This window comes from Pseudophryne corroboree, chromosome 2, assembly GCF_028390025.1.
Source record: "Pseudophryne corroboree isolate aPseCor3 chromosome 2, aPseCor3.hap2, whole genome shotgun sequence".
Classification (NCBI taxonomy): Eukaryota; Metazoa; Chordata; class Amphibia; order Anura; family Myobatrachidae; genus Pseudophryne; species Pseudophryne corroboree.
Window position 1 is genome coordinate 362,325,631 of NC_086445.1, and position 17,599 is coordinate 362,343,229.

A 17,599-nucleotide genomic window follows, 5' to 3' on the forward strand; every position below is an offset into this window, starting at 1 on the left:
AGAACTAAGAGCCATCTACAACGGTCTTCTCCAAGCGGCCCATCTTCTGAGAAATCGGGCCATTCAAGTGCAGTCGGACAATGTAACATAGTAACATAGTATCTGAGGTTGAAAAAAGACAATTGTCCATCGAGTTCAACCTATTTGTGGTGTCCTCTGCATGATGATTTGACTAAATAGTAACTATAATGCATGACTATGCACCATACCCCTGGATATCCTTATCCAATAGGAATTTATCTAACCCATTCTTAAAGGTGTTGACAGATTCCGCCATTACAACTCCCTCGGGCAGGGAATTCCAAACACGTATTGTCCTTACCGTGAAAAAGCCTTTACGCCGTATTGTGCGGAATCTCCTCTTCTCTAACCTGAGCGAGTGTCCACGAGTCCTCTGTGTTGATCTAACCAAAAACAGGTCCCGCGCAAGCTCTGAGTATTGTCCCCTTATATATTTGTAGATGTTGATCATATCCCCTCTTAGTCTCCGCTTTTCCAATGTAAACATGCCTAGTCTTTCAAGCCTTTCCTTGTATTCCATCGTGACAACAGTGGTTTACATAAACTGACAGGGCGGAACGAAGAGCAGAGCTGCAATGTCAGAAGTAACAAGAATAATCCTCTGGGCAGAAAAACGCGCATTGGCACTGTCAGCAATCTTCATTCCGGGAGTAGACAACTGGGAAGCGGCCTTCCTCAGCAGACACGATCTCCATCCAGGAGAGTGGGGTCTCCATCCGGAGGTGTTCAAAGAGGTAACAGATCTTTGGGGTGTACCTCAAATAGACATGATGGCCTCTCGTCTCAACGAGAAGCTTTGGCGATATTGTTTCAGGTCGAGGGACCCGCAAGCAGTGGCGATGGACGCCCTAGTGACTCCGTGGGTTTTCCAGTCGGTGTACGTGTTTCCACCACTCCCACTCATTCCAAGAGTGCTAAAGCTCTTAAGGAGTACAAGGGTTCAAGCGATCCTCATTGCTCCAGACTGGCCAAGAAGGGCTTGGTATGTGGATCTTCTGGATCTACTGCTAGAAGAGCTGAGGCCTCTTCCTCTTCGGGAGGACCTGCTGCAGCAGGGGCCATTCGCCTATCAAGACTTATTGCGGCTGCGTTTGACGGCATGGAGGTTGAATGCCAGATACTAGCTCGGAAGGGCATTCCGAACAAGGTTATTCCTATCCTGATACAGGCTAGGAAAGGAGTAACGTCTAAACATTACCATCGTATTTGGAAAAAATATGTATTTTGGTGTGAGTCCAAGAAGTATCCTACGGTGGAGTTTCAACTGGGACATTTTCTCCTCTTCCTGCAAGCAGGTGTGGATATGGGCCTGAGGTTGGGATCCGTAAAGGTCCAAATTTCGGCCCTATCCATTTTCTTCCAGAAACAGTTGGCTGCCCTCCCTGAGGTTCAGACTTTTTTGAAGGGAGTTCTGCACATCCAACCTCCCTTTGTACCGCCTACGGCGCCCTGGGATCTTAACGTGGTGTTGCAGTTCCTCTAGTCAGACTGGTTTGAACCTCTACAGGAGGTTGAGGTCAAGTTTCTCACGTGGAAGGCTGTCACTTTGTTGGCCTTAGCTTCTGCTAGACGTGTGTCGGAGTTGGGGGCTTTGTCATGTAAAAGCCCATACTTGATCTTCCATGAAGATAGAGCTGAGCTTCGGACACATCAGCAGTTTCTTCCGAAGGTTGTTTCGGCATTTCATATCAACCAACCTATTGTGGTGCAAGTTGCGACTGACTCCTCAATTTCATCAAAGTCCTTAGATGTTGTATGGGCTCTAAAAATCTATGTGAGGAGGACTGCTCGTCACAGAAAATTGGACTCTCTGTTTGTCCTGTATGATCCCCAAAAAAATTGGGTGTTCTGCTTCTAAGCAGACGATATCTTGCTGGATCAGGTTCACTACCCAGCATGCGTAATTCTATGGCAGGCTTGCCGTGTCCTACGTCTGTTAAGGCCCACTCTACTCGTAAGGTAGGTTCTTCCTGGGCGGCTGCCCGGGGTGTCTCGGCTTTGCAACTCTGCCGAGCAGCTACTTGGTTCGGGTCGAACACGTTCGCAAAGTTCTACAAGTTTGATACTTTGGCCTCTGAGGACCTTAAGTTTGGTCAATTGGTTCTGCAGGACCCTGTGTGCTCTCCCTCCCGTTCTGGGAGCTTTGGTACATCCCCATGGTACTAATGTGGACCCCAGCAACCTCTAGGACGTAAGAGAAAATAGGATTTTAATTACCTATCAGTAAATCCTTTTCTCGTAGTCCATAGAGGATGCCCGCCCAGCGCTTTGTTTTCCTGCAGTCATTATCTGGTTCAGTAAAACTTTGTTTTTAGTTGAGTACTGCATTATTACTTGGTAAATAATGTTTCAGCCATTGCTGTGTTTGAAGCTAGTTAGCTTGGTTTGCCTTGTATGTGTGAGCTGGTGCGAATCTCACCACTATCTGTGTATAATCCTTCTCTCGAAGATGTCCGTCTCCTCGGGCACAGTTTCTAGACTGAGTCTGGTAGGAGGGGCATAGAGGGAGGAGCCAGCCCACACTCTCAAACTCTTAAAGTGCCAATGCCTCCTAGTGGACCCGTCTATACCCCATGGTACTAATGTGGACCCCAGTATCCTCTACGGACTACGAGAAAAGGCTTTACCGGTAGGTAATTAAAATCCTATTATGACCCAGGGATCCTGGCACGAATCTGACCAGATCTGACTGAAGAATTGTATTCGGGCTCCCACCTGACAGTCTCCCAGGCATTGCGGTCCACCGTCATGCTGAAGTCTTTGAGGAAGCAGAGCCTGAGCTCTGTTCCTGAGCACCTGCAGTTGCTGGTTTGCGTGGTTTATCTCTTGCGCCACTGGAGGACTTAGAAGCACCTCTGGATTTGCCCTTGAACTTGGCTGTCCGAAAGAACTGTAACTAAGAAGCTGAATAAGTCTTTTTGGTTGGGGGGGCTGCGGAAGGAAGATAAGTAGACTTGCCCGCAGTAGCTGTTGAGATCCATTTGTCTAGTTCATCTCCAAACAAGGCCTCTCCTGTGAATGGTAGGCCTTCCACGCCTTTCCTGGAGTCCGCGTCAGCAGCCCACTGGAGTAGCCACAAGCCCCTGCGTGCCGACACCGCCACAGCAGTGGTGCATGCATTAAGCATGCCTATTTCCTTTATGGCTTTCACCATAAAGTTCGCAGAGTCCAGTATATACTGCAGGAGTAAGACAACATCCCACCTAGATAAGGAATCTAACCCTTCAATTAGGTTACCTGACCATTTCACAATGGCTTTAGTGATCCACGCACATGCAATAGTGGGTCTTTGGGCCACCCCAGCAGCTGTGTACAATGATTTGAGTGTAGTCTCAATTTTACGATCAGCCGTGTCTTTTAGGGAGGCTGCCCCAGGAACAGGCAATACAATTTTACGTGACAGCCTAGAGACTGATGCGTCCACTATCGGTGGATTTTGCCATTTTTTCCTATCCTCCAGAGGAAAAGGAAAAGATGAGAGCAGCCTTTTAGGGATCTGAAACTTCTTATCAGGATTAACCTATGGTTCTTCAAACAGTGTATTCAATTCCTTTGACACAGGAAAAGTAACTGAGGACTTTTTCTTTACATTAAAATAAGATCCCTCACTCTCCTCTGATACCTTATCAGGGATATGTAGAACATCTTTGATAGCCTCTATAAGAGCCCCTATTCCCTGTGACAGAGCCACACCCCCCCCCCTCCAAGTCTACCTCACCTTCCTCCAAGTCTGACCCATCAGCGTCAGAGTCAGATTGCAGGATATGGGCCAGAGATCGCTTTTGCGGACAAAAGGGAGGGGACTGAGACGCTTTTTTGGGGACTGTGTCTCTGTTCATAAACTCATCCACAGTTTGTTTTAAGTATTGCGTCTCTTTCTCATTGCGGGACAATTTTGTAGAAAGAGTGGAAATCATTCCTTTGAGAGAATTAACCCACTCCGGTTCAGCCCCGCTAGCTTGTGAACCCTGAGTACCCAGTAGTGAGCCCCCTGATGAAAAGGAACACTCCGCTGTACAAGAAACACACTCTTTTCCTGACATAATGTAAATGTGACAGCACACACACACACAGGAAAAGTTTAAGCACAATTAACCAACAAAGAGCCCTTCAGGGAGACAAAAAGTTGTTTGGAGCCAGCCCCCACCGCGCCCCTATCGCTAATGCCAAACTTAGCTTGGGTCGCAGACTGAGTACCCTGATAGAGGACTTAGTACACTAAAAGTTGCTCCCCCCCTGTTATGCCCCTCTGGTACCGCTGAGGTAATTTGGAGTCACACCGGAGGAGCTGCGCGTTCCTGTCCTGTCAACGTCTGTGTCCACTGCAGAGGGAAAATGGCGCTGGTGAGCTGCTGGATCCTCTCATAGTGAAGCCCCGCTCCTCCAATGGTGCGCGGTCTTCCTGCTTTTTTTATACTGGAGGAATCTGGTGCTTAAAATGGAGAGAAACCGTTTTAAGGCTGTGTCGCCAGTCTGGGTATTGTGTACAGTGTACTGAGACGCAGTTGTGTACTGTGTCTGGAGATGCATTCCGCCCTGTTTAGAAGCCGTGCGTCTCCATACCCTCGTGCCACCATAATGGCCGGCGCCCTGCTAACTGGGACCCCGGCTCAGTACTCACCACTCTTCTGGCTCTGTTAGGGGTGGCGGCGTGCTGCGGGAATGTACGCTCGCCATGGTGGGGCTTGCGAATAGTTCCCGCAGGAGCTCAGTGTCCTGTCAGCGGGGAAGGGGACCATCAACCCTTCAAGAGGTTGGGCCATCCCCCCCCTAAGTCCCACGAAGCAGGCAGGCTGGTGACTGTCAACCAGCCCTGTCTGAAAACAACAAACAGAGAAAATAAATGCAGAAAACTCTTCAGGAGCTTCCTTCAGCGTGACCGGCTCCTCCGGGCACATTTTCTAAACTGAGTCTGGTAGGAGGGGCATAGAGGGAGGAGCCAGACCACACTATCAAATTCTTATAGTGCCCATGGTTCCTAGTGGACCCGTCTATACCCCATGGTACTAAATGGACCCCAGTATCCTCTAGGTCGTAAGAAAACTATGTAAGATGGTAATGGGCTTTAAATATATAAGGGGGTGATGGGCATACAATATATAAGGGGGAGTAATGGGTTTAATATATATAAGGGGGTAATGGGCATGACATATATAAGAGAGGTTTATGGGCACCAGAATTTAACTCTACACATGTCCCATGCCTCTCAGAAGTGATATTTTTATGCCATATCCTTTATGTGCCATGGATCCTCTGCAGATGATCCTTATGTGCCAGCAGAACCCTCCAGGTGCACCTTACGTGCCATCAGACCCCTACTGACGCACTTTATATGCCAGTCCTCATGCTCTTTACCTGCTATTACCCCCTTCACCCTTTTTCACTGACCTGCTCCCAGGTTATCACTGCAATTTTAGCAGCAGTGGAAAAGGGGTATTATTGACAAGTCTCTAGGTTCCAGCTAACCACCAATAGTCGTTATATAGCTAAATGTGTGCAGATAGTCGGTAAATGTGTACAGACAAAATGACTCAAATAAAAGTAAACAGAACCAATTAATGTTTATGGAGTGGGTATTAAAACATGGACATTATTTCAAGTGTTTTATGTGCATTTTCAAAGCCTATTAAACTACCGTTACTTGATCCTGATAGTCCAAGAAATATTATAAGTGAGTAAACCTCTACACAAGACAAGGGCTCACTATATTTTATTTTGTCTCAGAAGCTTTAACGACAATACAGTTCCATCAGAATGCTCATTAACTAGACAGTACACAAGGTACTAAAGAAGCTCTGAGATGCTTTAGTGAAAGCACTTCAAATTACCTGTTAAAGCGAGGACAAAGTACAAGGTCTGTCCACACTTCAGCTAGCCTGAGTGTAATCACAAATAGTTGAAGTATTTTTAGGGTGACAAAGTGAAATTGAAGGCAAGCTTATCTGCTTATCTAAAAATTGTTTTGTTTTACTCTCTCCTTCATTAGATATGTCTTCCTCTTCTTAGGGATTAGGCCACTGCCATCAGTACTGAGAGATTTCAGATAAAGTAGTGTCTATGGTGGTCATTCCGAGTTGATCGCTAGCTGCATTCGTTCGCTGTGCAGCAATGAGGCAAAAAAAAGGCACTTCTGCGCATGCGTATGCGGCGCAATGCACACACGCGGCGTACTATTACAACGAGCGATGGAGTTTCACACAAGGTCTAGCGAAGCTTTTCATTCGCACTGCTGGCCGCAGAGTGATTGACATGAAGTGGGCATTTCTGGGTGTCAACTGACCGTTTTCAGGGAGTGTTCGAAAAAACGCAGGCGTCCCAGGAAAAACGTAGGCGTGGCTAGGCGAACGCAGGGCGTGTTTGTGACGTCAAAACAGGAACTTAACAGTCTGAAGTCATCGCAAGCGCTGAGTAGGTTTTGAGCTACTCTAAAACTACACAAAAAAACTTTGTGGCTGCTCTGCGATCCTTTCGTTCGCACTTCTGCTAAGCTAAAATACACTCCCAGTGGGAGGCAGCATAGCGTTTGCATGGCTGCTAAAGTAAAAACAGCTAGCGAGCGATCAACTCGGAATAACCACCTATATACAGGACACTACCTTACCTCTCTGAAAGCTATGGGACTGATGGCAGCTAGTGCGCTTCTGTTTAAGGACTGATCAGATAAGCATTTTTTTAATTATTACTTGATGTAAACATATTGGGGTATATGTCTTCCTCTTCTTAGGGATTAGGCCACTGCCATCAGTCCTGAGAGATTTCAGATAAAGTAGTGTCTATGGTGGTCATTCCGAGTTGATCGCTAGCTGCATTCGTTCGCTGTGCAGCGATGAGGCAAAAAAAAGGCACTTCTGCGCATGCGTATGCGGCGCAATGCACACACGCGGCGTACTATTACAACGAGCGATGGAGTTTCACACAAGGTCTAGCGAAGCTTTTCATTCGCACTGCTGGCCGCAGAGTGATTGACATGAAGTGGGCATTTCTGGGTGTCAACTGACCGTTTTCAGGGAGTGTTCGAAAAAACGCAGGCGTCCCAGGAAAAACGTAGGCGTGGCTAGGCGAACGCAGGGCGTGTTTGTGACGTCAAAACAGGAACTTAACAGTCTGAAGTCATCGCAAGCGCTGAGTAGGTTTTGAGCTACTCTAAAACTACACAAAAAAACTTTGTGGCTGCTCTGCGATCCTTTCGTTCGCACTTCTGCTAAGCTAAAATACACTCCCAGTGGGAGGCAGCATAGCGTTTGCATGGCTGCTAAAGTAAAAACAGCTAGCGAGCGATCAACTCGGAATAACCACCTATATACAGGACACTACCTTACCTCTCTGAAAGCTATGGGACTGATGGCAGCTAGTGCGCTTCTGTTTAAGGACTGATCAGATAAGCATTTTTTTAATTATTACTTGATGTACACATATTGGGGTATATTTACTAAGGTCCCGATTTTGACCGAGATGCCGTTTTTTCTTCAAAGTGTCATTTCGGTAATTTGCTAAGCAAAAATCTCGGCAGTGATGAGGGCATTCGTAATATATTGGAAGTCCTAGGAAAAAATCACGAATCAATACACCATCGGTCAAATACGCCTGCAATTTGGTAGAAATCGGTAATTTACTAAAAAGTGCAAATCACAAACACTGCCGACAATAGCCAAACACTGCCGTGCTGAAATACAATTCGTGAAAAAGTGCTAAAAAAAAACAGACCTGCTTTTTTATCCCGTGTTTGGATAGGTATGCACGGATCCATGAGATCCGTGCATGTTTATCAGTGGGAAGGGGATAGGAAAGTGTTATATTTTTGGAAAAAAAATGCGTGGGGTCCCCCCTCCTAAGCAAAACCAGCCTCGGGCTCTTTGAGCCGGTCCTGGTTGCAAAAATATGGGGAAAAAAATGATAGAGGTTCCCCCATATTTAAACAACCAGCACCGGGCTCTGCGCCTGGTCCTGGTTCCAAAAATACGGGGGACAAAAAGCGTAGGGGTCCCCCGTATTTCTGAAACCAGCACCGGGCTCCACTAGCCAGATACATAATGCCACAGCCGGGGGACACTTTTATATAGGTCCCGGCGGCCCTGGCATTACATAACCAACTAGTCACCCCTGGCCGGGGTACCCTGGAGGAGTGGGGACCCCTTCAATCAAGGGGTCCCCCCCCTCCAGCCACCCAAGGACCAGGGGTGAACCCCGAGGCTGTCCCCCCCATCCAAGGGCTGCGGATGGGAGGCTGATAGCCGTTTTGCTAAAAAATTAATATTGTTTTTAGTAGCAGTACTACAAGTCCCAGCAAGCCTCCCCCGCAAGCTGGTACTTGGAGAACCACAAGTACCAGCATGCGGAGGAAAACCGGGCCCGCTGGTACCTGTAGTACTACTACTAAAAAAATACCCCAATAAAAACATAAGACATACACCTTGAAAGTATAACTTTAATGCATACATCCACACCTCCATATACACATACTTACCTTATGTTCACACGAGGGTCGGTCCTCTTCTCCATGTAGAATCCATGGTGTACCTGTGGAAAAAATTATACTCACAAAATCCAGTGTAGAAGGCTCTTCTTGTAATCCATTTGTAATCCAGGTACTTGTCAAAATAAAAAAACGGACACCCGACCTCGCACTGAAAGGGGCCACATGTTTTCACATGGGACCCCTTTCCCCGAATGCCAGGAACCCCCTCTGACTTATGTCTAAGACGGTTCCATCAGCCAATCAGGGAGCGCCACGTTGTGGCACCCTCCTGATTGGCTGTGTGCTCCTGTACTGTATGACAGGCAGCACACGGCAGTGTTACAATGTAGCGCCTATGCGCTCCATTGTAACCAATGGTGGGAACTTTGTGGTCAGCGGTTGACCGAAAGTAACCTCACCGCTGACCACAAAGTTCCCACCATTGGTTACAATGGAGCGCATAGGCGCTACATTGTAACACTGCCGTGTGCTGCCTGTCATACAGTACAGGAGCACACAGCCAATCAGGAGGGTGCCACAACGTGGCGCTCCCTGATTGGCTGATGGAACCGTCTTAGACATAAGTCAGAGGGGGTTCCTGGCATTCGGGGAAAGGGGTCCCATGTGAAAACATGTGGCCCCTTTCAGTGCGAGGTCGGGTGTCCGTTTTTTTATTTTGACAAGTACCTGGATTACAAATGGATTACAAGAAGAGCCTTCTACACTGGATTTTGTGAGTATAATTTTTTCCACAGGTACACCATGGATTCTACATGGAGAAGAGGACCGACCCTCGTGTGAACATAAGGTAAGTATGTGTATATGGAGGTGTGGATGTATGCATTAAAGTTATACTTTCAAGGTGTGTGTCTTATGTTTTTATTGGGGTATTTTTTTAGTAGTAGTACTACAGGTACCAGCGGGCCCGGTTTTCCTCCGCATGCTGGTACTTGTGGTTCTCCAAGTACCAACTTGCGGGGGAGGCTTGCTGGGACTTGTAGTACTGCTACTAAAAACAATATTCATTTTTTAACAAAACGGCTATCAGCCTCCCATCCGCAGCCCTTGGATGGGGGGGGGGGACAGCCTCGGGCTTCACCCCTGGTCCTTGGGTGGCTGGAGGGGGGGGACCCCTTGATTGAAGGGGTCCCCACTCCTCCAGGGTACCCCGGCCAGGGGTGACTAGTTGGTTATGTAATGCCAGGGCCGCCGGGACCTATATAAAAGTGTCCCCCGGCTGTGGCATTATGTATCTGGCTAGTGGAGCCCGGTGCTGGTTTCAGAAATACGGGGGACCCCTACGCTTTTTGTCCCCCGTATTTTTGGAACCAGGACCAGGCGCAGAGCCCGGTGCTGGTTGTTTAATTATGGGGGAACCTCTATCATTTCCCCCCCCCATATTTTTGCAACCAGGACCGGCTCAAAGAGCCCGAGGCTGGTTTGGCTTAGGAGGGGGGACCCCACGCAATTTTTTGGGGGATTTTAACACTGATTTTATTTTTTTAAAAGGTGCACAATGAAGCCCAGCACGGATCTCTCAGATCCGGACGAGATTCATTGTATTAAAGTCGGCAGTGTTTTACAAGTCACTCACGTAAAACACTGCCTAAAAAAACGAATGACATCGACATCGGTAAATCCGAAAGTGCAGAATACGGCAGCTTAGTAAATTAGTCGTACTAAATTCAAAAAGTTGCAATTTTACACTTTCGATGTCATTCGTGATTGAACTTTGACCTCAAACGGGAAAATACGAATTTTAGTAAATATACCCCATTATTTCTTACTTGCATCAATAAAAATATGCTGTTTGCTTTGGTTTTTTTTTTTTTTTTTTAAATTCTACACTTTGTTACTATGCTTGTTTTTATGTTTACTCTACAAGACAACTACCTAAGGAAAGAGACTGTAGGACCAAACAATTTTCAGATAAGCATGCTTTGATTTTTAATAAATGATATTGGGCTTTACTTGCACAATTTTTGCTTTATTATCCTGAAAGTATTACAGTATAGGGAACCTATCTTTGTTACTTCCATAGATTATTTTCACTTGACAAAAACAACTGGTAGTCTTGAAGACAGGGTGCCACCTGCCACTGAGATAGGGTGTTGAGAATAAACTTTGAGAAAGACTTATCTACAAGGATTCTTAACCAATGAACAAAGAGCGCTTTTTAGGGATTTATCGACAAAACAACACATAGGCCCTTATGTAATAGCCTTTTAGTTGCAGGCATGGCACCATTCCAGTGCATTAGCACTTTAAATCTATAGCATGTATAAATTTAAAACGTTGGTCTGTTGGTGTTGTTTTCAGTACAATCATCTCAAGTCCTCGAGTGCCGTTTACTGCTTGGATTTTGCATTTACTTGGATTTAGGCACCAGGGCAAGGACCTAATCTTGTGCATCAGAGTGCACAAATTGCGGACTTATTATTCAATGAAAAATAACATACTCACAGCATGGACACACCCAGCAAGCCAAGCCACCAGCACGAAAGAAAGCAGGGTCCTAAACAAAAAAAAGAAACAAATTGGAACATAATTATAAACTACCTTGCATTTAAAGATGGATAATAAAAATAAATATTTTAGTAATTTCCTTCATTTAGTAAATACACATAGTAGTCCATTGGTGCAAAGTGCATCTGAAGACATTCTGGATAATAATGCCACTTATTTATTTATTTATTTATTATATTTATCCCCAAAGGATTATAGTTTACCTTTATTCACTCTATAGTCCAGATCTAGTATAGGTAAGGTGTGGTCCTTTTATCTTGTTCCGCTTTTACACTATGTGCAGCACATGAAGTTTGGCCTTTCACAAAATAATTAAAAACTATACAATACTCACCTTTTATTATACTGTAAGTATCATTTGTCTGCTACCTTCTCACAGTCTGTCTCATCCTAAACCAGTGTTTTCAAGTTGCAGTCCTCAAGAACCCTGTCTTAGACCATTACGCCATGATATTTCTTTGCCTGCTTCTAGATCTATACCCTACACCAGTGGTTCTCAAACTTTTTTTAATCACGGCGTCCTAGAGTGTCAGAATTATTTTCACGGCCCCCCTAGGCCAAAAGTTTCTTACTGAGTAATTTAGAAATACATTTTAAATTAAATAAATTGTGTTTATATGTCATCCTTAGTTTCAGTTATGTGGTGGGGGACAAAATTTGCTTCTGTTTGTCCACATATTTTATGATTGGCAGCCACCAGCACTGGTTTTGCCTATTACATTGACAATAAATAATTTTAATTGGTCCTGGGCCACTAATCCAAGGCACCCCTGCAAGTGTCCTGATGCACCCTAGGGTGCAACCACTGCACTACACATTTCTTGTGTAAATATACAAATCTACAGTAAACATACTAGTGGGCTTACCATACTATTCCTTTGAATCGAGACACTAATGAATTACACATGTTCTCTAGCTGCTTAAAACAAGGTGAAATGCAAGTTTTACGTCAGCCAGCCACAGAACCTGTGTAACCCATAAGTGGCCTGGTTTAATGGATAGTATAATAAGCCTACGTATTAGGGGTGATATAGAGTTCCACACAAGTCCATTAACTGGATGGGTCTTGCAAATTTTTATCACTGCACATACTCCATAGCCCAAAAAAATCCACTTATTTCTGAATGGGCGTAACTAGGAGGCAGCGGGGTGTTAGTACGTAGGCTAAGTTGAGTGAGGGTGTGCGGTGGGCATGCAGGAAGAATTACGGGCTATGCTGAGTTGTGCGTATGCAAAAATTCCTCTGATTTCTGATCTCTTGCACCAGGTGTAGCCTAGGGTTGGTGCAAGCATGCCCTGATAATGACAATGGCTACGGGATGGATATGGGGAAAGTGTGGTCACATAGATGCATACAACAGTGCATACAGGCCAATATCCACATTTAGTTTCATGTATATAATGTCAGTGCAAGTGCAGCTGATGTGGGTGCAACTTTGAGCTAGACCCTGCCTTTGTATCCAAAACTTCATAGTGGTACCCATTTTTCTTTGTTTCCTTTATACAGTACCTTACCAGTATCAAGCATACCTGAAAAATATTTCTATGTATGACCATTCAGAAGCTATTACAATGACTTACTAAAACTACACAAATAATTATTACCTGATATTATAGAAAACAGCATGTACAGATGTTTCTTGCAGATACATAATTTGCATAATAAAAGTATGGCTACATCATCCCATTTTACTCTCACTGGATGAACTGTTCAAATGTAAAAATGCATACACACGGTGCAATGTTTTCTTACAATTTTGATTATATAGTCAAAATCGTAAGAAAAGTTAGCACATATCAAACCGTGTATTTACAGCTTGCAATACCGATGCGCGCTCCAGTGGGGTCGGTATCGCAAGAAAAAATAGACTGTGCAGGCGAGGCAATTTTGACTATATTGTGTGCAATCTAGTACATAGTATAGTCAAAATTGCACATAGTCAAAATCGCAAGTAGAGATAGTCAGAATCGGTGCTTCTGTGCTTCAGGGAGTTCAAGGGAAATCGTAAAGTCAAAATCGGCACTTACATATCTCACCGTGTGTATGCACCTTAATAATGATTTTTGGCCAGGAAAGCAATTGAATTGTATTGCTTTAGGTACTTTCATGTGCATATACATATGACATTTTTTTTAATTATTATCTCCTATATAATAGCCCAGATCTGTCACTCTGTGACTGTGTGGATAACGCTGGGCGTGGCTAGGAGCTCTCATTGGGCTAGCAGCAGGTCTATCACACCAAGTCCACACCTGATTGGGCGAGAAACGCCCTCCCACACAGGTTACATCTAATGGGAGGCTCTGCCCTTTGGCTGCTGTGTTCCCAGAGCAGGATTAACAATGGGGCTGATGGAGCTGCAGCTCCAGGTCCACACCCCAAAATAGACCCACTGCATCTGCAGCAATATACCCTCCAACAATTTACACATAAAAATCGATACAAATTCGAAAAGTGGGCATGGCCACAGGTACAGTGGCGTGGTCACGCCCCTTTTCCTATACTTTCAATGAAAGTTTGGAGAGCCAAAAAACTGTACAGACCATAAAAAAAGGCACTGTGCCTGCCAAAAAGGTACAGCTCGAGGGTATGCCACTGCATCTGCAGCAAGTCTCTGTGCTGTAGATAGGGGGGGGAAAAACAACCTTTTACTGCAGCGTCCTATGTCCTGCTGCCAGTCCACCTATCCTCTCAATCAACAATACCCACTCCCTAGCTGCAGCCCTGCAGCTAGGGAGTGGGGAACAAAAGCTGCTGCGGCCACCGGCATAGATGTGTATGAAAGCTGCACAGCGGAAGGCTTTCATAGCCCTCCCTGCGCCGCATACTCTCTGAGCCCCGAAGCCTCCTCTGCGTGTGATGTCACAGAAGTGCCTCCCCGCCACAGCCACGCCCAGATCCCCTGACTCCGCAACACAGCACCTGGGTTGCCGGCCTGGAAACCCCGAGATGGCTAATGTAACGGATAGAGTGGCTGATATCGCGGAGGGTAATGTCTGGACGCTGAATCAATGTAAAACGTGACAGTGCTGTGCAGTGCAGTGAATGTGCAGGGTCACTGACACTGCACAGCACTCTCACCTTTTACAATGATTCAGCGAGTCAGTCAGTTCTGCCAGCCAGTTACTATTGTTAGCGCCGGTGTCCCAACGCGCCGCATTACAGGGAAATAGATGCACTTAACAAACTACACCTCCTAGCAGCCCTTAGCGCCAAAGCATTCCGGCGCTAAGGCCTGCTGGGAGCTGTAGTTTATTGAGTGCATCTTCTTCCCTGTAATGTGGCGCGTTGGGACACCGTCGCTAACAATAGTGACTGGCTGCTTGGCTGCTGTGCGTGTCTTCGGGAGAGCCACTGCCAAAGGGAGGATAGCAGCTAAGCTGCTTCCAGGAGGAGAAGGAGAAGCATTACCCACCCCTCCCCCACTCGCAGTACTTCCAGGCCCAATTTGCGGCACCCCGACACACACCCCCCTCCACCACCCGCGGTGGCTCCAGACCCCCTCTGCACCCACAGCATCCCCGCACCCGCCCACCCGCCGCAACACCGAACCCGCCCTTCCCCCACCCGCGGCACCACCGCACCCGCGGTGGCTCCGTACCCCCACCCACGACACTCATGCACCCGCCCCTCCCCCACCCATGGCACCACTGCACCAGCCTCTCCCCACTCGCGGCACCCCCGGACCCCTCCCACATCCGCGTCTCCACCGCACCCGCCACTCCTCCAACCACCGCACCTACTAGGTGATTCATCAGGCCCTGCGTGCGCTGTTCACGCCGTTGCAAGGGGCTACGACCCCTTAACCAATACATGCCCTTTGTCCGTTCAATATTTAACCACTCACAAAATTATGATTGGAGGTAATACTTCATATAATACAAATATTGCACGCCACTAGGGAGTGCAAGGGTTAAGGGGGCGTAGCCCCTCATGACAGTGTGAAGAGCGCCCGTTGGGTGCGATGAATTACCTAGTTATTATTATTATTTTTATTATTATTATTAACATACAACACCCTGAGTAGGTCATTCTTCCCCAGGCCCTCACTTCCTGCATTGTGAGCACTATGTAAACTATGTTTTGATGGTTATACTGAGTCTTAATCTTAAATAGAAAGTTTTGATTCTTCTTTTAAACAGTGTTCTGACTCCTTGGTTGGCTTGGTCACATGTGCAATTACAAGTGACATTACTGTACCCCTCAGGCTCACACAATATAATCTGATTTGTACAGACGCTTCCACGTCTACTTACCATGACACAACATGCTGTCCCCATTGTGAGCAGCTCCTAGGGTATCTCCTACTGGCTGCGGTGTGCACCATTCTGGCAGCTGTTCTCTTCCAGGAAAATAATCTGTTAGGTCAACCAATAAAAATACATTTTGACACATGTAACTTTTTGTACAATGTCAGGTATAGATAAAAAAAGTGTCCATGATTTGTATTTATATAAAAAGTTCATGAAATGTGTTAAATCCATAAAAGATAAAAGTCTCTTAAGACATATAAAATTACATGCATGACATGAAGAATAGTTAACAGCTGTAAAATATGAATAACCTCTGGATTTACTGTCTGAAAGTAATTTCATACTGAAGAGGTTTGTCGTGGGAGATTAAACAGCTGCCATAGACAATTACAGTACCCTTTATGTGGGAGCATCAGCTCCCTTTCCTGCTTGGCTATCCTGCAGTCAGTGACTGACATGTGCAGGTTTTACTTACTGTACATACAGTGTCAGCGCTACAGTGTTAACGCTCAAAGCAATAGTGGAGCAGTATACTGTATATACACTATATAGGACTACAGCATGATAAATAAAGAACTGATGAGATTGGGGTAATCATGACCTAGTTTTCCAGAGATACTATCTACACCAACATAAGTACAGTGATGAGAACATAGAGTACTGCTGAGACTCTATAGTAACAGCGCGGCGCCTCTATAGTAACAGTGCTGAAACTCTATAGTAACAGCGCAGAGACTCTATAGTAACAGCGTAGAGATTCTACAGTAACAGCGCAGAGCCTCTATAGTAACAAGTAACAGCGCTGAGACTCTATAGAGCTGGGAAGTGGGGGACATAGCGCAGAGAGCTCGGTGCACATCACTCACCAGCAGCTGCAGCAGCAGGGCGCCGCTCTCCTGTCACTGCGGACAGCGCACAGTTCCCGGCTCCCCTCTACGTCTCCCTCCTGGCCGGTGTATAGTAACCTGCATGCACCGTCCTTGTGCTGCTGACTGCAGAACTACACAGGGAAACAGGACGGGCTCTGCAGTCTCATTGAGGATCTGCTCTGTTGAGGGTGGGGGGATATGTGGTGGGTGGGGTGTCAGCGCCAACAAACTCTGCAATCTCTCCCCATAGATCAGTTCATGCTCAGCTCCTACTAGAGAAGAGGAAACTTCTGAGGAGATGGTACCAGGTTATACAGCGGCATTTGCACATTATTAAGAAGAGGGTCAAGAGCTGAGCTGAGCTACTGCCACCGACCTGCCCCGGGGTGTCTTTGACCGCACAGGGTATCTCTGGCGCTGGACCATGAGCTGGGAGCTGCTGGTGGCGGCACTTCTCCTGCTGCAGGGGCTGCTGAGCGGCGTGGAGTCTGCGGTGAGTGCACCTTACCCCACAGTGTAGCCTCACTTCCCACAGCCATAGTCTGTGCCCTAATAATAGCCATCCTACAGTGCCACAGGCAGCCAGTGGTACCACGCCACAGCAACTCACCTAGCACGTACAGTACATGAACTGAGGGAAGTGTTCAGTAAGCATGTCAGGTCTTGCAAATGCACTTGTACTGTTTATAGGGGTTTATCCCATACCTGTAGATCACTTACCTGTAGATTCCATAGATCCCTTACCTGTAGATGCTATACCTGTACCAGAACTCAAGCTTCAAAACTTTGAAGTCTATACAAATGAGACAGTATGATACACACTGTAGTATGGCTGGTACAGTACTGTATGTTCTGACTGACAGGCGTTGGTCAACTTTGACATCTAATGTTACTTGTTCATCTGGCGTCACATAACCTAATAGTGATATCACTGTGCAGGATCTCTCAAGAGTAGTGTAACTGCACTATTACCTAGGTTCTCCAGTCCCCTGTCCCTAGAAGTATTTAAACCTGGACTGTTTATACTGTAGAGAGGTACAGTTATACAATTAGATGAAAAATGTGTCACTTGTCAATAATTGTTAATCATTTTAGTAAACTTTGCAACTAGCACTGTAGCCGTAGGGGGACATTTATCAAATCTTGCTGAGAGATAAACTACTAATAGCACAAAATATACTGTTTATCAAAGTGTTCCATGATGTTCTCCTAACTACTGTACATAATAACATAAAGTGAATTTGAAGTGATCATGGAAGGGGAATTTCATGAACATACAAATTTCCTGTTAGCATGTCACAAAGTCATTGAATAACTTTAAACTTTAGGGGATAATTCAATTTTCCGAGACGTGCAGCAATTGTCTGGCTAGGAATCTGTGCACATATTTCTGCACAGCTATGTGGATTGCAAAAGTACTGCCTTCCCAAACAAATTGCACAGAATGGAATTGCAACCTCCCCCCCTCCCCCAC

The 17,599-nt window shown here is 46.0% G+C and overlaps 2 protein-coding genes across 3 annotated transcripts in view; one reads left to right on the forward strand and one right to left on the reverse strand.

Moving 5' to 3' along the window:
• COL4A2 (collagen type IV alpha 2 chain) overlaps positions 1–17,599 on the reverse strand; it is a 711,921-nt gene that overhangs the window by 402,849 nt on the left and 291,473 nt on the right. Inside the window, exons 1-3 of one of the 2 annotated variants that reach the window (XM_063953174.1) lie at positions 16,123–16,253; positions 15,260–15,361; positions 10,940–10,991 (exon numbers count right to left, since the gene is read on the reverse strand). In XM_063953174.1, the coding sequence (XP_063809244.1) occupies positions 10,940–10,991; positions 15,260–15,330 (123 nt within the window). In that variant the 5' untranslated portion in view covers positions 15,331–15,361; positions 16,123–16,253. Of the gene's footprint in view, positions 1–10,939; positions 10,992–15,259; positions 15,362–16,122; positions 16,254–17,599 lie in introns of those variants that run through there. The other variant, XM_063953175.1, reaches the window with a different exon arrangement.
• Positions 16,399–17,599, forward strand: part of COL4A1 (collagen type IV alpha 1 chain) — a 262,582-nt gene continuing 261,381 nt past the window's right edge. The window contains exon 1 of the mRNA XM_063953177.1: positions 16,399–16,618. Within this exon, the coding sequence (XP_063809247.1) occupies positions 16,550–16,618 (69 nt within the window). The 5' untranslated portion in view covers positions 16,399–16,549. The remainder of the gene's footprint in view (positions 16,619–17,599) is intronic.